This window comes from Nuphar pumila, chromosome 5 (assembly GCF_984573655.1).
Source record: "Nuphar pumila chromosome 5, dmNupPumi1.hap1.1, whole genome shotgun sequence".
NCBI classification, from domain to species: Eukaryota; Viridiplantae; Streptophyta; class Magnoliopsida; order Nymphaeales; family Nymphaeaceae; genus Nuphar; species Nuphar pumila.
The window spans coordinates 145,001-169,522 of record NC_143253.1 but is presented as its reverse complement, the minus strand read 5'-3'; the positions used below and the strand labels follow the sequence as shown (position 1 = coordinate 169,522).

Sequence of the window (24,522 nt, the reverse complement as noted above, 5' to 3'; positions counted from 1 at the left end):
CATATGCGTCTTACCTCATTCAATAAGACTTCCTATTCACAACATTGAGTTCAAGGGAAAGCCCTAATGTGAAATAAGGTACTAGCTTAGTCTATAGACCAACCTCAATTGACCAGACCTCTATGCTTATATGAGCCAGGCACCTTAGCGAGACCATGTTAGGCTATGTACATGTCTTTAATTAATGTCAACCGTCAAGTTGTTTGTCTTTTGTCAAAGATCTCTTTTCAAAAATGCATTGTCAAAGTCAATTTTTTGTCTTTTAAAGTCAGTATGTTTATTTCGTGCTTCACATGCTTGACAATAAAGATGAGCATTTGTAGATACATAAATTTTGACCAAGTCATTTTATGTCAGAGTCCCATACCAAAATCTGATATTTTCAACCTATTTTATAGTTTTATTTGTTTTAACTTTGTTTTTGGCCAACAAAATGGCATTCTCAAGGTTTTTGTCCAAAAGAGATTAAACTAAAGGAACACAACTTTTCAATGAGTAAAAAATTAGGCCGATCTGACATTAGAGTAGAGAGATATAACAAAAAAAAGGTAACTTATTTAATAAAAAAAATATATTTTTCAAGTAGGCTCTAGTTTGAACACACTTTTTACTATCAAAACGATCAAATTTGGATTTGCACTTAAAATGTGAATTAAAGTTGAGGATGCTATCTTTTCAACACAATAAAAATTACTTCAAACCGACATCTAGATAAGAAGTTATTGCCAAAACAATTTAGATTATCACACTTGTTTTACCCAATTTCGCTGACGACAATTCAGTTGTCGTTAGCAGTTTGCCCAAAAATGCTAAAAACAACTAACTTATCAATAGAGCTTTAAAGGTGTCATCAATAGATTTTTTTATCAAGAATTATCATTAGGAAAGTTGTCGCTAAAGGACTTATCGCTAGAGGATTCTAATAACGACAAGTTATAGTTAGAGTAACTTGTCGTTAGTGTTTTGCCGACACTAGCTTGTCGTCAACCACCTTTTTTGTGCGCTTTTGGGACAAAAGTTGCCTTCTCAGCCTTCCAAACTAAAAAAATTGAAAGCCACCCTTTCTCAAAACTCTTTTTTTTTTAAAAACCCTTCATCCGAGGCAATAAACCTTAGATGAATCTCGACCTTTTGTTCAAAGGCAACCCTTTAGCAGCCATCCATCTAGATGGATCCTAGATACGTAGGAAATATATCCAGATCTACATATAAAAATATAAATAAGGAGGAATTCCCTTATTCCAGCATCTGGCGTCTATCTCTCCTAGTATTGTCATTCTGCTGAAACCTCTACAAGGCTTAGCCTAGCCGATCTAGACTAGTCGATCAAGTCAAGCCTAGCCTAGCCTAGGACCTAAATCCCTTGTCTCACCCCCCTTTTTGGAGTTTTTTCCTAGCCGAAGTTCTTTCTTTGCTCCTCTACACTTGTCAACCGCAGAAAGGGCTACCTAAGCCCGATATGAGATTTGGTTTTCATTTATATTTGTATTTAATTTATTTTGAGCATTTTCTAAGTTTTGATAGTCGTAATGTTTATACGTTATTTGTTTTTGTCTTTTTTTCCAGTTTTGGTGGCTCCCACCACTAAACTCGTTTTCTCCTAGGTCTCACATACGAGGTATGAATTTCCGCAATACCGTCACTCCAAAAACAAAGATCGAGGGTTCTTGGTTTGGTTGATCCTTGTTCATTAGAGAAGAAAATGTACTTTACATTGAAGAACGGTCTCCACAAAGTCCACTTATGTAGACTATTTGGCTACCCCACGATTTTGTATATATTACACATACACAATTAGAACATAAACCCATAATCTATGTGTCACCCTTTATCTGAATCACTGATGTCATCAATAATGCTTGTCTTGACACCATTTATATAGAATAGTCTTTCTCTCATGTGGAGACCCGGTTTGCCAAATATATATATATATATTCTTTTAATATACTTTTGTTAATAATTGATCTTCAGATTGGGTTCGAATCTAGGGTTTGCATTAATCAAATTTATTTATTTATAATCATTTTTTCAAAATTTAAACTTTTTGCAAGATTAAAAAGAAACACTTATAAAAGAAAGCAATGGATTATATTAGTAAGTTCATAAGATTCATACCCCCCCCCCCCCAAAAAAAAATGGATAATATCATTAAGTCAAAATCATGACTTAGATTTATAAATTTAGAATTTCATGTCAATATTATATTTTTATTTAGAATTTTACCCTAAGGTCTCATAAGGCCATATATTCTCATGCAGGAGGTTTATATGGATCTAATATTTCAAAAATGAATCCTTTATCAATGACCATCATGATGCATCCAGATATACCAAGTAAAAATTTCTTGAATTGTATATGGATCTACAATTCTTACTCAATGGAGATTATATTACTAGTTTAATCCAAACATGAAGTGTCGTTTATCACATAAGATAAGCAATTATCACATTGGAGCAACATAACCATAAAACATGCATATCCAATACAGAACATTAGTTTAAATATGATATAGTACTTGATATTCAAGTCACAAAATATGGATCTAAATTAGATCCAAAGACAACAATAAAGGGTCATGATAAAAATAGGCCACAATTGGATCCAATACACTTTTAAACAAGTATACTACATACAAACATGCTCATGACATATTTCAAGCCCAATTGGATAGGCAAAGCCCAGTAGTCATGGGTCTAGATCCAAATACATGAGAAGTTGGTCAAAATGAAATGGACCTAATGCAAGATCTGATAAAAATCATAAAATGTACAATGCATCTTTTTATATGTCTTACTACAAAATGAGGCTAGGTGAATTTCAATCTCAAATGGATATAAGATCTAAAATGGACACAAATACAAGATAGGATCTAGAAATAATATATTAAAGGCAAAATCTAGAAAGAGCTCAAGTGAGTACACTTTAAAAATCAGCTTTCATTGTTATTAATGGCAAAACAAATTGACAAATTAGCTCTAATTTCAAGAAGATAAGAATCCTAAAGTAGATATAGATATGGATCTAAATCCAAGATAAGATCCAAACAATAAATTTTATCCATTGTAGAGTCCACATAAAAGATCACACTCTTAGTAATTTTTAACTATTAACCATGATAAACACTCATAGTTTTTATGTGTATAATATTGGATCCATTGTAGAGTCCACATATCAATATATTCTTAATTATTTTATTAGATAAACTAGGTGTGCAACCATCCGATGCTAGATGTACCAAACTAAAAATAAATTTAAGAATATACCTCATGTCGTTCACTTTTAACCTTCGATGTAGTCATTATGTTGCAGTCTATCATTTTAAAATTGTTGAGAAATTAACTCTGTGGGTATGGTAATTGAGCTCAAATCAGGTACACTTAGGGGCATGCGTTAGATGCACTATTTTTAAAATGATACAACCAAACTTTCGCCTACTCACGAAGGTTGACACATGCCTTGTACAGGGTGAGACCGAGAAACTCGACACAGACTACCTTCAATAGCCTCTTGACTAAGTTAGGTAGACCTTGGAACTCAAGTCAGGCAGAGACCTTGGTCTCAACTTAAGTAGAGTCCTGACTAGGTCAAGGTCTAAACTCACTAGAGAGGGATAAAAATAGCACGTGAGAGAGTGATAGAGAGCATGGAGCTCATGGGAGAGAGAGAGAGAGAGCTTGTGAGTGGTAATGGGAATGAGAGAGGGATGGGGTTATATTAGACTCGGCGGCCAAAAATAAACGGCCTTCAAGAGGGTCCAATGGCTAGGGAGAGGGGGTTAAAAGTTGGGCTAATTCCAAGGATAAAAAGGGTAATCTAAGGGTTAAAAATGACCATGCTAAGGTCAAAACTATCCTAAAAGAGGGGTGCAATCAACCACTTAATGTCCTAAAATTAAGTGGATCTTAGAACATTGGACCATAAAGGAGATGATGCATGCAAGAATGTTGGACTGGGTCAAGGCCAACTCTGACATTAGGGTTGGCTAGGTCTTATTCTAAAATAGTTGATCAAAGCTCATAAAAGAGGCCAATCAAAGGCTTGGGGATCAAAATAATCAAACATATTGGTCAAAGTTCGAATGACCATGACCGAACCAAACCAAATTAAGTTGGATCAAAACCAAAACCAAAACCCAAATCCAAATTCAAATTCAAAGTTCAATTGACAAGCCCCCAAATGGACCTTGCCTATAAGAGCAATTGTATCCTATATAAACACAAGGGAAGTTCTCACACTCTTCAACATGAGACTAAACTTTTAGGAAGAAATGAAAATCACTTAGGTAAATAAAGGAAAAAGAGTAGGCTAAGCTAGGTTCTAACCCAATAATTTTGAAAGAAAATCACAAAGGCTTGGCAGATGGCTGAAAAATGATTAGGCATCATACCATTTGTTATTTTTAGGTTTTATATAGCGCCTGACCATTTTTTGACCATATATCAACCAAAAGTTGGTCAGGCCGTGTTAAGGAGATATCGGTTCACCAAATGAATTATTCGACAACTTGATGTTCATAATGTATTTCTTCATGGGATTCTGAATAAAGTGGTATACATGACATAACCACATGAATTTGTTGATCCTCGATTTTCTAACCATATATGCAAATTACACAAGGCTCTTTATGGTCTTAAACAGTCCCCGTGAGCTTGATACCAACGGTTAAGCTCCTTTCTCCTCAGCTTTAGTTTTGTGGGCACTTGGGTTGACACTTCGTTATTTGTGCTTCACAAGCCCAAACTCCTTGTTTATATTCTCATCTATGTCAATGATATCATTATTACAAGAAGCTCTCCTAGTTATTTGGCTCACATTATTGACATGTTGAGTTCTAAACTTTCGATTATGGATCTCAGTGACTTACATTTATTTTAGGCATTGAATCTAGCGTTACCCTTGGTGGGATGTTTCTCTCACAGTAGAAATACATGCTAGACTGGACTCACATAACTAGGACTAAACCAATCACCACTTCTATGGTTCTATCAACTAAGTTAGCTCTTCATGATGGTGAGTCCTTTGCCTATCTCGCCCAGTACAAACAAGTCATGGGAGCCTTGTAGTGTCTGATTATGACCATACCTAATTTGGCCTATGTGGTTAACAAAGTCTCCCAGTACATGCACTAGCCTACTAGTGTTCATTGGACAATTGTCAAGCATATACTTTGCTACATTAAGCATATTTTAAACTATGGTCTTCTTATTCTTAAATGTCACAACTTCTACATCTCGACTTTCTTAGATGCAGACTGAGTTGACAATGTCGATAATCACAAGTCTACGAGAGGATTCGCTGTGTTCTTTGGTGGTTCCCTCATTTCTTTGTCTACTCGTAAGCAACTCATTAGGGCACGTTCCAGTACTAAAGCTGAATATAGGTCACTGTCCAGTTGTTGAGGTGCTTTGGCTCACATTTTTTTTGAAAGATATACACATTACCAGCTTTGTTCCTACCTCTCCGTTAATCCTGTCTTCCACAATCGCACCAAATACAATGACATCCATGTTCATTTTATTCATGATCATGTTGCCAAGAAGCACCTCCAAGTTCGGTATATCTCCTTTACGAATCAACTGGATGACATCATTACCAAACCTCTTTGCAGCTCCAGATTCGATTTACTTCGGGACAAGCTCAACACTCTTCTGAAGCCATTGAGCTTGAGGGGGGCTGTTAAGGAGATATCGGGTCAAGGTCTGATTAGGCAATTGGATCCCACGGTTCACCAAATAGATAAGGATCAAGCCAATGCAAATGAGATGAAGCTCATAATGTGAATGAGGTGGCTAATGTTGATAGACTCCTTGAAGGAGAAGACTCCAACTGAGATAGAACGTCTAAACATGTAAAGGCTCATCCTAAGCATAATCGTAATCCTAAACAACATGCAACTCCACGTGTTACTCATTATATAAAGGAACTCCTCATGTGCAAAGCAGGTTATATGTTCCCCCCCCCCGAACAGGGCAGTTAGCTACATCTCATGATCGGGGGTCCCAAAGAGCACCACGTATGTAAGCATGTGTGTCTCGTATCCCCATGTTTGTCAGCATTAATTAGCGTTGGAGTTTGATGCGATTGCAAAGACTTAAGTACCCTCTCCTCCATTGGTGCAAAAAAAAAAATGACGGTTCTTGAAAAGGAGTGGTTGTAAAGACTTAAGTGCCCCGAAGATGATTATTTAAGACCCAGTCTCTGCACTGCAGGATTATCCGAGAAAGAAATCTCCCCTGGAGGAGGTCATGAACATCAACCCTCTCACTCTCTCTCTCCCTTCTATTTCTGCTTCTGTGCACATCCATTAGAAGATCATACATTGCTCCATCAAGCACCGACTGACCTGTACATTGACTCTTGTGGAGCCTGATTCAGAGTTTTTACCCTTACAGGAGGAGGGTTTGGGGGCTCCTCCCAGCGTGGGTATCATCATTCAACTAAATGAGTTGTAGATCCTGATTCAGAGTTTTTACCCTTACAAGAGAGGGGTAAAACCTCATCTCACTCTCTCTCCCTTCTCTCTCTACTTTTGCGCACATCCAAAAAATGATCCAACATTTCTCCATCAAACACCGACTGACCTGCACACTAACTGTAGCATCGTTCAACTTGATGAGTTGTGGAGCCTGATTTAGAGTTTTTGCCCTTACAGGAGGGGGGTTTGGGGGCTCCTCTCAGCGTGGGTAGCATCATTCAACTTGAAGAGTTGTGGAGTCTGATTCAAAGTTTTTACCCATTCATATTTTAAGGCATTAGATCTCATTTTTGAACATCCACGCATGTGCAGTTTGCTTTCATCATGTTCAGTTGCTTTCTAGATTATACTTTGAATTCTGGTGCATTTTAGATCTATCAATTTGTATGTAACCAGAGCTCATTTTAATTTGAATTTTTTACTGCAACTTCATGCATATGTCTTCATGCTCTCCACCAAAAATCAGATCATTCTGAGTTTGTTTGACCCACTTTAAAAATCAAGATTCAAAACCTGTTATTTTGCACCGTCAGGATTTTAGCAGAGCCAGGACCAATTTGCGGAAGTGATTTCTCCCTAACCAGAGATGATCTTTCCGATCCGTAAAAAAGGTTGTTTTCTAAATTGAATCTAGTTTGTTCATATCAAATTTCAGCGATTTTTATGGTGTTTTTATACCAGTTTCGGGTCAAAAACCATAACCCTGTCACTCTGTGTCATTTTAACGGCTCAGATTTTCATCCATTTTGTTTGAATTTTATTTTCCTAATGGAAGATCATTTTTCAATTCTGTAAAATAGGTTCTTTTCATTTATGTGTCTAGTTCATCCCTGTAAATTTTCAGAATTTTTCATGGTCAATTATTATTTTATTTTAATTAAATACTAGAACCTTGTATCCAGATTTTATAAATGTTTTGATTTTGGCCCTCATATCATGACTGTTGTAGCACTTCTTCAACAAATCGTTATTTGATTGGCAATATTCTTCAACAAATTGTTGTTATGATTTTTTTTATTCTCTAATGAGTCCCTACTATGATTTGTAGTATTTTTGGGTCTCCAACAAGCCTCACAATGATTTATAGTGTTGTCCGATCTTTTATCTATGATTTATAGTACTTTGGGGTCTCCAACGAGTCCCACAACGATTTGTAGTGTTTTTCGGTCTTTTAACTATGATTTATAGTGTTTTCGGGATACGAGACATGTTATAAAATGTTATAAAACTTAAAAAGTTTGAAACTTCCTCTATGTGTCTCAATTTTTAACAGGTTTGAAATACAAATGAGCATAAAAAGTTATAAAACTTTCCAGATATAAACTAGACACATAGAGGAAGAAAACCTTTTTTACGGATTTGGAAAATGATCTTCCGTTGGGGAGATATGACTCTTACAAAATGAAATAAAAACTTATGTCACTCAAATAAGGCAGACTGATAGGGGTCTGGTTTTAGATCCAAATGAGGTATCAAATGACCATATAAATCACTGAAAATTTACAAGAATAAACTAGACTTCATAACAAATACACCACTTTTTACGAATTTGAAATCCGATCTCTGGTTATGGAGATATGGCCCTGACAAGTTGGTCCTGATTCGGATAGCGATTTGTATCACAAATCGCTGTAGTGTTTAGCGAGAAACACTACAAATCGCTATAGCGAGGTCTAACAACACTATAAATCGTTGTGGGTCTCGTTAGAGACCCGAAAACACTATAAATCATAGTTAAAAGACCGAAAAACACTACAAATCGTTGTGGGGCTCGTTGGAGACCCCAAAGCACTATAAATCATAGTTAAAAGACCGGACACCACTATAAATCATTGTGAGGCTCGTTGGAGACCCAAAATCAAGTTGAATGATGCTACCCACGCTGGGAGGAGCCCTCAGACCCCCCTTTTCTGTAAGGGTAAAAACTTTGAATCAGACTCCACAACTCTTCAAGTTGAATGACTCTACCCACGTTGGGAGGAGCCCTCAGACCCCTTTCCTATAAGGGTAAAAACTCTGAATGAGGATCTACAACTCATTTAGTTGAATGATGCTACCCACGTTGGGATGAACCCCCGGACCCCCCTCCTGTAAGGGCAAAAACTCTAAATCAGGCACATAAGTAGAGAGAGAAGGGAGAGAGAGTGAGAGGGTTGGTGTTCATGGCCTTCTCCAGGAGGAACCCTTTACCTCCCTTGATTTCTTCTCTAGAGAGAGAGAGGGTTTTACAGTGTTTTATGAAGAAGGAAGAAGAAGAAGATGACGATGGAGCAATGTAGGATCGTCTGTTGGATGTGCACAAAAGTAGAGAGAGAAGGGAGAGAGAGTGAGAGGGTTGATGTTCATGGCCTTCTCCAGGAAGAACTCTTTGTTTCCCTTGATTTCTTCTCTAGAGAGAGAGAGGGTTTTACAGTGTTTTACGGAGAAAGAAGAAGAAGACATGTTTGTCCTTTTTTTGAACAGAAAAAGAAGAAGACTTTGAAGAGTCAACATCATCCTCGACTTTCTGGATGGAGGACATGTTTGTCCTTTTTTTGAACTGTTTGTTTTTTCTTTTTTGAATGAAGGACATTTTTGTCATTTTCTCAAACCATCACTTTATGAGAAGAATAGCAAGAAAGGGTACTTAAGTCTTTGCAACAACACCAGAGTCCGATGCAAAGTTATGTCAACATACACGGGAATACGAGCCCCATGTGCTTGTATACATGGTGCTCATTCAAAGCCCCGAATACAGACGTGGAATTCAGTGAATCATCGGGGGCGAACATACACCACCCTCTCCCTCATGTGTGAGTATGTGTGCTTATGTTAACTTTATTAGGCCAACACCAGCTGGAACAGGCCATGCCAGCCAATGTCAGCTCAGCCGTTTTCTGACCAATGAGATGGTAAAAAAATGGCCCAACATGGCCAGTGTTAGCCCGACCATTTTCCTATGAGTGGATAGCCGAAAAATGGCAGACAATAGTTTTTATTTTTCTGTTCTTTTTTTTTTAAAAACCAAAAACCCACAAAATCAGGGTTTTTGTCAGCCAAGCAAGAAAACCTGTTTTTGTCCACCAAGTTTGCTAAAAACTTGGTTTAAAAGCAAAACCAAGTTTTTTAAAAACTTGGTTTGGCCCTGTCGTCCAAACGAGGTCTTAAGTTGCGTTTTAGATAGAACCTTATCGGATTCCCTGAGCAAATTTGAGCTAGTTCTCCGTGTTCTAATACTTGGACCAACAGCTTAACTTGTGTTCAAGTGCAACGTTTAGCCAGATTTGGTTGTATTCTATTAAAAAAACAACAAAGTTCCCATAAAGCCCATTGAACTGATGTCGACAATGCCGGATGGGGGCACCAATTGTCTTACTGACAACCACCTTCGTAACGTTCCTCCAAAAGGCAGCTTAATTTACCCATCAGATTTTATCATTGGAGTCGACATTTACAACACATATAGCTACCAATGCTTGCTTTTGAACTCATTACTGGCTCAAGATATCAATTTCAAACAATTTCCTTCAAGTTTTCGTATATTCCAAGCTAAGGCAATGTAGAAAACAGTTCCATGCCATGTATACGAGAGAGCAGATGAGATATATAATCAGCCAAATTATGATGGAAAATGCTTTAACATTCCAAACCTCCATTGATCCCATCGCCAACATCTCCTGTGCAAGTGATGGGCCCAGCATAAGACGGATGACATCATCATTGGCAGCCACGATGGTGGCTGCTGATCACCACAACAGAAGGTGAGGATCCTAGGGCATTTGCCCACCGTGATTTGGCATCTGCTTTGTCAGATTCCAACCTGTGTTCATCTGAGCAAGTTTGGAAGCGACAAAAACTCTTAAAAGGAAAGAAAGTTTTGCTCAGGAGAAGTGTTGATATAAGAAGTTTTTTAAAAGAAAAATTTTCACTTGTTTGTTTAGCATGAGAAAAAAAAAATGTTGTTCGAGGTGAGATGGGTGGCAGTGACAGTGAGACGGTGGAAGGGTTACCCAGTTTGACACTATGGTTAGTGGTCAGTTAATGGGTATTAGGGGGCGGGAGGTTACATGAACGTGGAGAGACCACAATAACCACCTCCTTTCTTCTATTATAAAAGGAAGGCTATATGGACCACATTTTAGAAGTTTCAGTTTGGATTTAGGGTCCTGCTCATCATTGACTTGCAGGCCTGGGCTCATAACCCAATGTTGGTGTATTCATAAAATCAAAATCGAAATGCAAATACGTATTGATAGATGCCATGATGCGATGTACTAGTGTTTGGATCCTATATGGATCAGGGTCCAACCCGAATCCTATTTGAATCGGGATCGACCCAGATTTTGTTTGGATCGGGTCAGACCCAGATACTGTATGGATCGTGTTCGACTCAGATCTTGTTTGGATCAGGTCCTGTTAGGTCTGGGTTCGGGTTTAGTCTGGATCTGGTTCCTAGATCTAATTCGGTTCTTGTTATGGAACAGATCTAGATCTTGAATGGGACCAATGTTTGGATCAGAGCTCAGATCTAATCTGAGTTTTCTGTTATAGATCAAATCTAGATTCAAATTGAATCGGATAGGATCCGTAACAGGGTCCATACACTATTTACACCTGAATCGGATCAGTGATCGATACGACCTTTTTTGGGGTTGGTTCAGACCCATTTTTGAACGATTTCTTTCGGTTTTTTACCGATTTCTTTTGGTTTTTCACCAGTTCTGAGATATAGAGACCATGTTTTCATGAATTCATAAAAAGATAGGAATTTTCTCGTTCGGTTATAGGATTTTATAAGCTTTTGTTCATGTTTTGCATCAGTTCATTAGGTCCAGAACCGGTTCCAACCCTTAGATGATCGGTTTGACATTGTTTCAGACCAGTTCAGGGTAGTTTTAGACCGGTTCCAACTTGAGGACCTCGAGTTTTACCCATATAAGCATGTTTTTGTCATTTTTTATGCCTTATAAATGTTCATTGTTAAGAAAGTATGACTTATGCATGTTAATTCATGTGTTTTATATTGGTTAAGTTATGCATAATATTTTTAAGAATGAATTATGATTAAATTTATGATATTTTATTATCAAAATTAGTTTATGTATATAAGTTGAAGCATAAACTTGTATTTTGACAATATAATGCATATATGTGTGCATGGGCATGACTTAATATACATGCATTAATATGTGTGCATGGGCATGCTCCATAATACGAATATGATTTTGGTAAAAGATCTTGATTGACTGACTCATGCAATCATCAAAGTGATTTGAGTTGTATTGATTGAGGATTTTTTGGACCATATTAAGATTTGATATTATGATTATGTATGACTTTATGAAACAACGATTCTACCCAAAAGCAGGTCGTTGTATTTCAAATTCACACAGAGTATAATAGTAGATGTGTATTCCAGCCCATGAAGTATATTCGTACCCAATTGTACAGTGCTTAATTGTCTTTGGTTATATATATGGTCTGCTAGTTTCACCAACTGAAGTCAATTTCTTGTGAATTGAGAAAATGGAGCAAGTATGAATATTATCATTTTCACCAAAGTGGAACGATAATGGCTTAATTATGCTTGTCTAAGAAAAGAGAAATAATAAAGGGTCTCACATTTACATTTTCAATATAAATCTCGTATAGAGCGATTAATCTCTCACTCATACGGGAAATAGAATAGCCGCTCTGAAGGCTATCTATGAGAAGTGTGAAAGCTGAAAAGGATGTCTATGAGAAGTGGGAGTATTCGAATATTTTTAGTGTGTTGCTTTTGTAATTGTAAGTAGCTCAGAATATTTGAGTTATTATCTCTCACTACAGAACAGTGAAGAAATTTTTGAAATCTATTGGGATAGAAATTATTGATTTTATACGAGATTTTATCTCAGGCCATATGGATTATAAGCTTCATTCTGGATCTTGGTATAGTGGACTCTATTGAGAGACCACTAAAGATCTTTTGTGATAATGAAATAATTGTGTTCATCTCAAATAAAAATAAGAGTTCAACCTCGTATCGACACATGAAGTTAAAGTACTTTATTGTTAAAGAAATGATTGAGAATCATCTGGTATGTATTGATACAATTTATACGAAGAAAATGACTATGGATCCCCTTACTAAAAAGCTAGCACTCAAATTATATTCTCAACGTGTAAAGAGGATGGATCTGTTTGATTCTTTTTGATGTATGACAATACATTATATGTGATCACATTTATGAAACTGAATTGATTTTCTATAATTTTGTGTATTATTGATTCTATATAAAGGATCTTTCATTTGATAAGAGAGAATAGCAGAATAACAATATTAAAGAACCAATAGAATGGGTTAGAGACCAACCTATTCATAATGGTAATCTTAACATGCTAAAACACTAAAAATGAATTATATTGTAGTACATGAAAATATGACATTTCATAAAGAAGTTTTTTTTCTGTAACTCATATGATTCATTCTTGTGATAAAGGATAACATGTAAACCTACATGAAGAATTAAATTGAGATAACTGTATAAACCTAGATTTAGTATACTTTTAGTGTCAATGGGTCAAGTGGGAGAATGTTGGACATTTCAAGTCTAAGTCCAACCCATAAGATGACCCAATTTGGCTTTGTGGTTAGTGAGCTGTTAGTGAACAATAATGAGGTGAAGGTTACATGAATGTGGAGAGACCACATTCAGTAACCACCCCTATCTCTTATTATAAAAGGAAGGCTAAACTGTGTGATGAGTACAACCAATGCTCACATTCTAGATGTTTCAGTTTGGGTTCAGGGTTTTGCTTACTGTCGACTTGAAAGCCTATGCTCATTGTGGGCATCAATAGGCTTTGGAGAACACCGAGCACCCGCACGTCGTATCATGGCATCTATCGATACATATTTGCATTTCAGTTTTGATTTTGTGAATACACCAACAGTGTAAAGTGTAAAAATAAATTTTCTTAGTTAAGAACATTCTTTCACGGGGTATGAAATGTTTCCTTATAAGAATTATACTTTTTAGAAAAACTCCTTCAGCCAAAAAGCCTCTCTGGCTTGGAAGGGTAAAAAAATTCATACCAAATTTTTATTTATCTGCATCTTTTTGGCTTTCAAACATGCCAGGGGAAAAGTGATGTGGCTTGGCCGGGTTGACAACCACTCATGGCTCAAACTAGAAACCACACTGCTACGTGACCAAACCGTCAATTCATAGTTTGTCCAAATCCACCAAATAGAAGTTATTATATGACATACGTGGTCCACATAGACGCCATAAACAGCAGGACCATTCACCAGGCTAGGGCATGTTCAGGGCAATGGTTGAAGTACACAATTTGGACAGAAACAATTCATTCAAACGAAAGGAAAAATAATATTAAATAAATTGAAATCAGAAAAAGATAGAAGCGAAAAGCTGCATTCTTCTTTCCATAAATTAATTTATTACGCTCGTGGGCCACTTTTGTGTCAGCACCCATGTGATCATTTATAAAATATAATAAAAAGAAACCGCACCATGACAAGATGAAAAGCGGAGATAGATAGAGAGAGAGAGAGAAAAGCATTGAGACGAGAACTTTTCCTTTACTCATAATTTCACTGTGGTTTGATCGAAAGTTATGTATAATAAAGGTGGGTGGGATTTAGATATATGATAAATCCCATCCTCTTACATATGATTGTGACATTCGAGGCTCCGTTTTCATCTCCTATACTGACAATGATGATGTCCTATTACACACAGGAGGATTCCCATGCCGTTCTTTCGAGATACTAAAAATATGTCAAAGATGAAAGTAAAAGGGTTACTCTCCCGTGTGGAGAGAGAGACAGGCCGGCTTTTTCCCTTCCCATCAGCAGTTCGTGTGTAAGAAGCATTTTATGTATTGGTGTATCTGTGGTTTTGGGTGTATAAGAAAAGAGACATTCTGTTATCTTTGTACTCGGAAAGCCGGTCGTTGCGAAGTGATCTGCAGCAACAGCCCCCCCCCCCCCCCCCCCCACCTCCTGAAACAAAAATAAAAAAGAGGAAAAAGCCCATTTGCTAAATGAATGAGTCTGAATTTAAAGAAAAAGAAAAATGCTATTGGGTGGGTGGGTGACATCCATATCTACTAATAATGATTTTTGGGTACACAAATGCATGATTTGTATGGTCTCTCTTACATACTTTACCGTGGAAGCGGATCCCAGGCATGCATGCCTTAATTTTCGCTTACATTCCGATTGCGCCGTGACCAGAAGACACCCTGCCGCGCGTGGGATTGGGAGGATTAGCAATCAAGCAAAAGTTTAAAACGAATTGCAGTGTCCACAATCATTGGCACTAAATTGAGTTCTCTAAAAATCTTACTAATTACCTCGGTATTTGGAAGTAGCAAGACCTTATAGAAGCCATATCCAGTGTGGAGGTTGCAGGCAGCAACGTGGATGAACTCAAATTATTGGCGAATCCATTAGACGGGATTCTATCAAGAGAGAATATGGAACTGCAGACTTCTGCATCCTTTGTTGGGGATGCAAAAGGGCTATCCGGTAGATTGTGCTCCAAACTTTCGAAAAATTGAAATGGCAAAAAAGAAAATCAGTGTTCAAGGCAAGTAAAATAAAACTCACTACCTTAAAAAAAATTGCGAGGGAAGGTGCAAAAAAAATATAACAAAAGCAGCCTTTTTTTACCTTTCTTGGAAATTGTTTTCTTCCTTGGGTCCCTCCTCGTAGCCAGATGATTCCTTGTCGGTGGCGACAGTGGGAGGAGGCTGGCTCAGGTCATAGCCAAGAGCCTGCTGTTCCGAGGGAGTTGCAGCCGAACTTGGACAGTAATCTGATGCAACATTGGGAGAACAAATTAAAACCACGTATTATCTGGCACTAAACCCATCACCGAACAACTAATGCATTCGTGTCGAAGTTAACCTTCTGGAGCATCTGGACTACGGATCCCATCCGATGAGGGAGCGGCAGCAATATGATTGCATTGGGTGATTCCCGAGCTACGGCCTGACAACGGACGCTTTTTCACATCGAGGAGCTGCAAACTCATCAGTCTTCTGCTTTCGAGTTCAATGGCTTGCTGCAATTCTGCTTGTTCTTCCAGCTTTCTTCTAAAGACTTCATGGGAGTTATAAAAAATCCTTCCTGATCCTGATTGTCCGTAAACAAAAGAGAATCAGCGTGGGCATACGCAGGCACCAACACTGCATAAGTCATTCAATTAGCTTAAAATAAGAGGCATATTTAATTCTTCACGGTCAAGCGCCCCTACCAAGCTGCAGTTCGTAGGCATCTCTCGAATCGAGGCTGTTTGGAGAGGAACAGCCAGAAAACTCTCCTCTCTCTGCGTGCTTTCTGCAGGAGAGAGTTAATAGCAATGGAAACATTAAAGCCCCAATGAAAGAAAATCAAATAAGGTCAAAGTGAAAGAAGAAAACATTTTCTTCATTTGTTTTGTTTTCTTTTTAGAGGAGGGTCATCCTGTACTTTTCTGCAATTTTGCCTTTTTCCTTGTAGGGTTTCACCAGCACACGAGCATCACACACGTAATGTGGATTCCCTTTGGCCAGTATGATCTTCACGGTCTCCGGATATACAAACGTCACGAACCCGAACATACGTTTCTGCTGGTAAGGGATCCTCACGTCCTGTACAGGTCCATAAATGCTTCAAAAAAGAACAAAGGGAGAGAATCGTTAGTAAGCAAACGATACGTGTCACTCCTCAACCACCGATGGTAATAACAACAGGTCATGAATTCCAAGATTTGATTGGAATCATCGCCTCAACTCAAAGTTCTTGATTATTACCTGAAGTAATTGGAAACGTCTTCTTCCCTGAAGGTGCTATCAGCAGGAAAAGTAAGGTAGATCTGCCTCGACCCGGGATTCACGAACTCATTCCTGTCCATCCTGCTGGATCTGCAGAATTTTTTAGCATCCTGGTCACCCAAGAAAAAGGAATTCTGCTGGAGCCTGAGGTGTTTGATTGAGTTGGATCCGGTGAACACCGATCAAGCATCCAATCCCCATCATCAGTCAGAACCAAGGAAGGGGAAAAGAAAAGAAAAAAACCAGGAAAACAGTTTTCGGTTTAATTATTAGCAGCCACTAAGGGCAAGGGTTGAAAGAGAGATCTAGATCCAGTTAATCTTGAACAAGTTACGCTGCTTTTTCATCCTTTTTCGTCTTTCTATTTCGCTTAATGTAACCATATTCCGTTAACTAATTGAAAAAAACGAGCAGAGAGGGAAAAAAAGGGCTAAACTGCTGTTGGCAAAGTGGGGGAGCTTCCAAAAATAGAGGATGTCAAATTTGTAGTAGGTACCTGGGGCTGTCAGCAGGTAGATGATAGCCATCGAGGAGCGGGTGCATGCTGCATTTCCCGTAAGTAAAAGAAGATGGCATGAGCTGCGGCAGACTAGTCGGCCTTTGACTTTTGGATCGAAATAATTCGGACGCACACTGTTCCGCCTCGGAGATTTTTCCTATAGTTGTTGTTGGATCAATTACGGGCATCTCCGATCTGTTGTTACCGGTGGTGGTAGGACTTGCACACGCCGCCATTCCATTATCTAGGAAGCCATGAAGGAACCTACAATTGCTTCCATTTTTGCAGTATCCCCTCGCGTAGTACATACACGGCTTCCACGCAAAACCGGACCCTATCTCCGATGGTGCCAAGCACAGATCCGCCAAGGAGCAGCTCCTTCTATGGTCAACAGCAGCAGTAGCACCGTTATTGCTGTTGTTAGCCGTCGCCCAGTTCATATAACGGAAGAGCACGGCCTCGTTGTTGGCGTTGTTCATGCAATCGACGAGCATGTCATTGTAGGTGCCGCTGGTGCCATAGTCATCCCTGGGGCTTATGGGAAGAGAATGAGAAGGATTTGCACAAGCAGAAGCACAAGCAATCGCCAACGACGATGACGAGGAGGAGGACGACGACGATGAGGAGGAAGAGGAGGACAATGGATGGTCGTTGAGGAAAGAAAGATCATCCACTATGTCACCTCCTCCATAAAAACCATTGAGGTTATTATTGTCTTGATGATGAAGGGAAGGGGCAGATGAGTGGTTTAAGCCACGGATGTTGAAGGAGTTAGAAGGGACATTAGTTATCTCAGTAGGATTCTGCGTCCCATCATTACCATTTCCCTTAAAGAAACTGTGAGGATGATGTACAGCAGGCCAGGAAGGAGTAGCAGCTGCTAAAGAAGATGATGATGACAGCGAAGACGACGGTGATGACGGCGATGACGGGGAGAAGAAAAGACAAGAATTTTGCCTTGACAAGTAGGGAGAAGGGCTTCTTGTTGTTGAGGTTGGTGATCCGAGCAAACCAAGCTCTTTTCTCGCCTTTAAAACGGTGGACTGGACGAGAGTCTCTGGTCCAAAGGCCAGACGAATCATTTCCTTCTCACCGTGGTCCTGAATCAGTAAAAGTCCCATGATTTTTGGGGCGTTTTCAGGATCCAAGCACTGAATCCTCGTGAAGACGATCCGAGTGGCTTCATAGGCGTCCATGGCTCTCCCTCGACCGCTAACTCGCGTACTCACTGCCCAAAAGATAGAAAGTGTTTTCTCTGGGCAATAAAAAGAGAAGCTGTTAAAAAGAAAAAGAAGGGACGCAGAAAGGGGAAAGGAAAACGGGTTGGAAGGAGTTTTGGAAAATAATAAGAACCCAAGAGAGAGAGAGGACGATGACTAATGACATGAAAAATTAAGATGCCCCGCATTAAATTCAATTCAACAGCAAAGACAGAAGCAGCACTGCTCCGTATGCCTTACCATGAAAGCTGCTGAAGGTGCCACAGAGCGCTACAGTACTTTTCACTCATGACCCTCTCTGAACAAGCTTTGCCAGAGATCCATTCGCCCAACTTCTCCATGATATCTCTCTCTCCACCCCCTAATTTTGCCTTTTTCTTCCCTCTTAATCTTCACTTTCTCTCTCCTTTCTCCATCGTTTAGCAAAGTTGTGTATCACCGTAATGTAAACTTTGCTATTTTCCCCGCACAGCGTCTTCTCCTCTTGCCCTTGTCGATCTCTTCCACAGACTTAAAGACGGCAACTTTAGTGCGTCGATCACGTTTCTTTGAAGGTTGGAACAGGATCTGCGTTTAGGTTGCGTTCTCCCGTCTCCGCACTCTTCAGCGTTAGTCAATACGACTCCCAGTCCTCGTTACCATCATCCTCAGCATGATCATCAGTGGCATCTTCACCTTCTCAGCCTGAAAAAAGCGATTTATCATTTCATTTGCTGTCTTGCTCTCGTTTTTGTTTTGGAGCCTCCACCAGGCATACAATTGATAGCAAATTAACAGGCGGGGATCTTTCACTTCTCGCTTTTTCCTTGTGGTTATCACGATCCAACGCTTTCACCTCCCGAATAAAAAACGATAAATGTAAAAAAAGGGATTTTTTTAACACATATATAAACGAGTTACTGCCATCGGATGGTGAATATGAAAATGAAAATTAAATATGGGCATTTCTTGTCTTATTCCAACACGTGTATAACCTTACTGCTACGGAAGGGTGAATGTGAAAGTAAAAAATCTCAACCTCTTTTACGTGGACACTTTTTCGGCGTGAGGTCGGGGGGAGGGGCTTACTGAAAAATGTACTATACAATAACGTTTATTACCATTTACCATGCCACCAAAGTGCAGATGAGATTTAAGTCACAGAAGAGAGACGGTGAGAACAGACAAAAGCAGCGGTAAAAACAAACCATACTCTTGTTATCCCAACACATATACACGCAGGGCCTGCTATTTTATCAGTGATCATTCCGAGCTAATCGATTGTGGCAGCTGATGTATAATTTTTCCTTTTTATTATCAATTATTTTACTTGTTGTAAAAGCAAGTAAGAATGAGACGGAAGTAATGGGTTGAGTAACTTGTGTCACATGGATGAGCCATACAGTCGATCGGCTTGTGCAAGAGGTATGTATGGCACATGGGAGCAACTCAGATTTACTTGGTGTTGTGGACCACCCTGCCCCACCATATGAGAGAGAGACTCCTCTGTTGGCTGATTCATCAGCGTCCTTCTTTGGCCAGCTAAAAAGCCACTAACGACGTCGACGCCGTTAGTAGAAGACTAAGCGCGCGCACACACACAGAGAGAGAGAGAGAGAGAGAGATGTGGGGGAGTTGGTGTTATGGGTGCCTGACTGAGAGGTTGGCTAAGCACATGGAAGCAGACACTCCTATGTCTCGCTGTTGCTTGCTTGATTCCCGCTTCGTGAGCCACCCAGCAGATCAGTCTCTTGCCAAAATAACAGTGACACGTTTCGTGGTGCGGATTCAATATCAATCAATATTCTGGGCTACTAAATATGGCGGGATCTCTTCTCGTACGCATCCGGCTTATATTCACGAGGTCATACATGTTGATTGTCACCTACTTTGCCGAAGCTTCAAGTGTTTCATTGTCAAAGTCGATGCTATATATATATATATATATATAAAGCACGACCAGTCACATCATCCAATCAGCCGCATCATCGTCATCATGCGAGTCAAGGCCCGGTGGAGTATGGAGGCAAGTTTAAACACTACATTTAAAATTAAAACAATAAGCCAAAACATTTCCTTATTTATGCTTGAGGATGACCTTCAATAATGGCTATGGTAATTGGCACGGACCATAGTAGGTAAATTGCTCGTGTGATTATTCCAGCAATACGGTGCCCCAAAACTCGTTAAAAAGTTTTCATTGGATGTCCCCGATGCAAGGACCATTCATGCTCTTTAGCAGAGAGAGAGAGCGCTCATCGTCGATGACAGCATACTTTTGTCATTAGTGAAGACAGTGTCGCTATCAGTGTTGAAAAAAATGGAGATACTGGGCAGGGCATAATCAGATGCCTGCGTAATTGCCTCGACGATTTGCCTTCTTACCTCTGTCCGTTCCACTTTCCCAAGGTGGGGTTTGCTTGTCACGGAAAAATTCCCTTTTCTGCGAAAACTCATCGACCGGCATGGCGTTTTTACGGGGCCCAAAATGCCAAAACAAACATGGGATAGTGGATTTGCATCGAAGGGTGTGCTAAAATGTACTCTGAAACCCTTTTTCCGCAGAAAGCGTTCCATGGGGTCCGATTCTGTTTCCACAGAAGAAGAAACCACGGAACTGGTGCCGCGGCTTCTACCTCAGTGACATGAAAAAACGCCCTCAGTGAGTGGAGATGACGGATCCTTCGAGGCATCTAAGCAATTTCTACCCACCGTTAATATTTAAGCTATACCTCTCTCTCCAAAAATTGTGCAAAACCATCCTTGTGTCTTCTAAATAAATATGTGATATATGTATATATATATAATTGTAACTAAAATGACTGAAAGCCCTGTCGTCATTGTGAAAACCAACTACGATCAATCCCTTTGGTAAGTTCCCACTGGCATGTGACCATGTCAGTCTTTGTCCGCCACACCATTTGGATTTCCTCCTTTCAACTACAAACTTTTTAAACCCCTCCGTCTCTTTTATATATATATATATATATATATATATATATATATATATATATAGAGAGAGAGAGAGAGAGAGAGATGCGCACATACAGGTTTTTTCCTGTTATCTAAAATCAATGGCTATGCAGGTATCAATTTTTTTCAGCTCATAAAAATATGTTTTTTCATCCAAATACATGATTCAAGAGTCGATTCCCATTAAATCGAGCATGCTAAACACATTTAACGGTTCATATCTATAATAAATCACTTCAAAACTAGGGGGTAAAACGAGAAATGGGACCTAATATGTTAGGTTCTCATATATATATATATATATAAAAGCTATGTCACGGACAAACTTTTGGCGGTATGTTCTTGGTGACACAAGCCGACAAGCTTGGACACCTACAAACAATATTTTAATGTTTTAAGGTTTTATTTCAATAAAAAAATGCATTTTAATATTAAAATATCACAAATTAGTTTTTATTGATTAAAAAATAAATATTTCTGCCCTCATGTCCTATTTTCAAAAAAAAATCTCACCTGTGAGTTGAATCCATGTCACGCATCCTCATGCCCACATGTCTTTGTGACATAGAAAATAAGTTTTTTTTTTACATATAAAATCAATGCATTCTTAATCAGTGTTGGGCCTGAATCAATTTTCAAAATGATTCAGAAAATTAGCCAATTCAGACTGAATCGGATATTTTTTGACCATCTGAAGACACATGCTAGTAAAATATCAAAATACTATTAAAACCCCTCATCTTGTCTATCAAAAAAATATATACTTTTTTTTTAAATTTAAAAATATGCTGGAGCAGCTCGTTTCGTAAACAGTATTAAATACCTCTTGTTATTTTTTAAAAAGCATTTGATTTTCCCTCTTTCTAAAACAAATGACCTTTTGTACTCCAAGAGCTGACTATATTTTCAAAAAATGCCAACACCTTTTAGTGTGTTTCTCATCTTTTAATCAGTTGAAGGTTCCTAACACTAATATAAAGAGTTTAAAGTTAGATTGACTTCTATATGCGTGTAACCATGTGTTTGCTGTTGATTGCTCATTGAAATGGTTAATTGTAAGGTCTTGTTTAGGTTGATAAAAGCTAGTGCACATCACCTTGTGTTGGGAAGTTGCAAGTTTGAACCCCGATGGTACGGTAGTATAACTGGTAGGGGTCAGTCTAACCGCAACTTTATCTGTCGAACAAAAAAAAGATATATTTTTGGCAAAAATTAAATTTTTATGCTCTTTTTTTTTTTATATTCACACGAGGAAACCAACCCTAGGATTAGAGACCTAGTTGTACTAGCATTGCCTACCGTACTTATGATCATGGTCCTGACAGCATAAAACTCCATGGGCTTTACCCCTTGCCCTAAGGGAGTAGCCACGCTTCATGCACAAGGGGTGACAACCATGCACTACAAGAAATAACATCTTTACTGGCACTATTGGCGCATCTACTTGTTGTCCCAATAAAGATTATTTTTTTCTTACACAAAAAAATCATTTCAGTAAAAAAATAAAATTTAAAAAAAAACTCTACTTCTGAAACATTTTCTTGATCATGCTCTCTCTGTATTCACCGGTGAATATCGTATTTTATTTCTTAATTGTGTAATTTTTTTTGTAAATGTATGCTAATTCTGTTTTTTGTTTCTCATGTATGATTTCAGATTTGAGGGGTTTTGCATCTCATATATGACATTTAATTTAGAGGTTTTGCATTTTAATTGATATGTTTGCAATTAATTTAACATATATATATATATACATACAAAACTACATTGTTGGGGTCCTCTATTATGGAGGCATTATGGATGATAGAAGTTGAATCTAAATAAGAAGGAAATTTTAAGTGTTTTTGAGTTGCCTTATATGCAATTTACGATTGTACTTGGATGCAATAGTTGATGATGACATGTCCTCAATAACCTTCATTTCATAGGAGAGATCTTGATCGGATTTAAAAATTTCTTAAAAGTTGCCCAGACCAATAATGTAGTACGTTAGGAAAATCTTAATTCTCCATATTGAAAGTGTGTCAACCTCATATGGAAGCTAGAGCACAATGTGTTCAATCATATAATGTGCATTGAATTTTTAGAAAGCTATGTCAACTCACATTAACACAGTGCACAATGAAACTATGTGCAAGTGATTGGTTAGGGTTTTTAGGGTTTAAGGTTTTTAGGGTTTAAGGTTTAAGGTTTAAGGTTTTAGGGCTTTAGGGTTTTCGGTTTTAGATTTCAAGTTTTAGGGTATAGGGCTTTAGGTTTTAGGGTTTAAGGGTTTTAGGGTTTAGGGTTTAGGGTTTTAGGGTTTAGGGTTTTAGGGTTTTAGGGTTTTAGGGTTTAGGGTTAAGATTTTAGCGCTTAGGGATTAGAGCTTAGGGCTTAGGGTTTTAGGGCTTAGGGTTTAGGGTTTAGGGTTTAGGCTTTAGGGCTTAGGGTTTTAGAGTTTTAGAGTTTTAGAGTTTAGGGTTTAGGGTTTAGGGTTTAGGGTTTAGGGTTTTAAGGTTTTAGGTTTTAGCTTTTAGGTTTTAGGGTTTAGGGTTTTAGGGTTTTAGGGATTAGGGTTTAACAGGTTTAGGGTTTAGGGTTTAGGGTTTAGCGGTTTAAGGGTTTGGGGTTTAGGGTTTAGGGTTTAGGGTTTAGGGTTTAGGGTTTAGGGTTTTAGGGTTTAGGATTTTAGGGTTTGGGGTTTTACAATTTAGGGTTTTAGGGTTTAGGGTTAAGGTTTAGGGTTTAAGGTTTAAGGTTTTAGGGTTTAGGTTTTATGCTTTTATGCTTTTATGGTTTAGGGTTTAGGGTTTAGGTTTTAGGGTTTCGGGTTTTAGGGCTTTAGGGTTTAGGGGTTTAGGGTTTAGGGTTTAGGGGTTTAGGGTTTAGTGTTTGGTTTTTAGGGTTTAGGGTTTAGGGTTTTAGGGATTTAGGGTTTTAGGTTTTAGGGTTCTAGGGTTTTAGGGTTTTACGGTTTAGGTGTTGGGGTTTAGGGTTTAGGGTTTTGGGTTTTAGGGTTTGGGGTTTAGGGTTTAGGGTTTTAGGGTTTAGGGTTTAGGGTTTTAGGGTTTAGGGTTTAGGGTTTAGGGGTTTAAAGTTTTAGAGTTTTGGGTTTTAGGGTTCAGGTTTAGGGTTTAGGGTTTAGGGTTTTAGGGTTTAGGGTTTAGGGTTTTGGGTTTACGGTTTACGGTTTAGGATATAGGGTTTTAGGGTTTAGGGTATAGGGTTTCGGATTTAGGGTTTAGGTTTTAGGGTTTTATGGTTTAGGTTTTAGGTTTTAGGTTTTAGGTTTCACGGTTTAGGGTTTAGGGTTTAGGGTTTAGGGTTTAGGGTTTTAGGGTTTTAGGGTTTTAGGGTTTAGGGTTTAAGGTTTAGGGTTTTAGGGTTTTAGGGTTTTAGGGTTTAGGGTTTAGGGTTTAAGGTTTAGAGTTTTAGGGTTTTAGGTTTTGGGTTTAGGGTTTTAGGGTTTTAGGGTTTAGCGTTTAGGTTTTAGGGTTTTGGGGTTTAGGGTTTAGGGTTTAGGGTTTTAAGGTTTTAGGGTTTTAGGGTTTAGGGTTTAGGGTTTGGGGTTTGGGGTTTCGGGTTTAGGG

General features: G+C 38.5%; 1 protein-coding gene across 2 annotated transcripts in view; it reads right to left on the bottom strand.

Moving 5' to 3' along the window:
* Positions 1-14,495: 14,495 nt before the first annotated feature.
* LOC149836373 (zinc finger CCCH domain-containing protein 53-like) overlaps positions 14,496-24,522 on the bottom strand; it is a 151,375-nt gene continuing 141,348 nt past the window's right edge. The window contains exons 4-12 of one of the 2 annotated variants that reach the window (XM_090005295.1): positions 18,239-18,682; positions 16,776-18,033; positions 16,259-16,369; positions 15,936-16,115; positions 15,721-15,803; positions 15,372-15,599; positions 15,135-15,279; positions 14,816-15,007; positions 14,496-14,704 (exon numbers count right to left, since the gene is read on the bottom strand). In XM_090005295.1, the coding sequence (XP_089861421.1) occupies positions 14,671-14,704; positions 14,816-15,007; positions 15,135-15,279; positions 15,372-15,599; positions 15,721-15,803; positions 15,936-16,115; positions 16,259-16,369; positions 16,776-17,974 (2,172 nt within the window). In that variant the 5' untranslated portion in view covers positions 17,975-18,033; positions 18,239-18,682 and the 3' untranslated portion in view covers positions 14,496-14,670. Of the gene's footprint in view, positions 14,705-14,815; positions 15,008-15,134; positions 15,280-15,371; positions 15,600-15,720; positions 15,804-15,935; positions 16,116-16,258; positions 16,424-16,775; positions 18,034-18,238; positions 18,855-24,522 lie in introns of those variants that run through there. The other variant, XM_090005294.1, reaches the window with a different exon arrangement.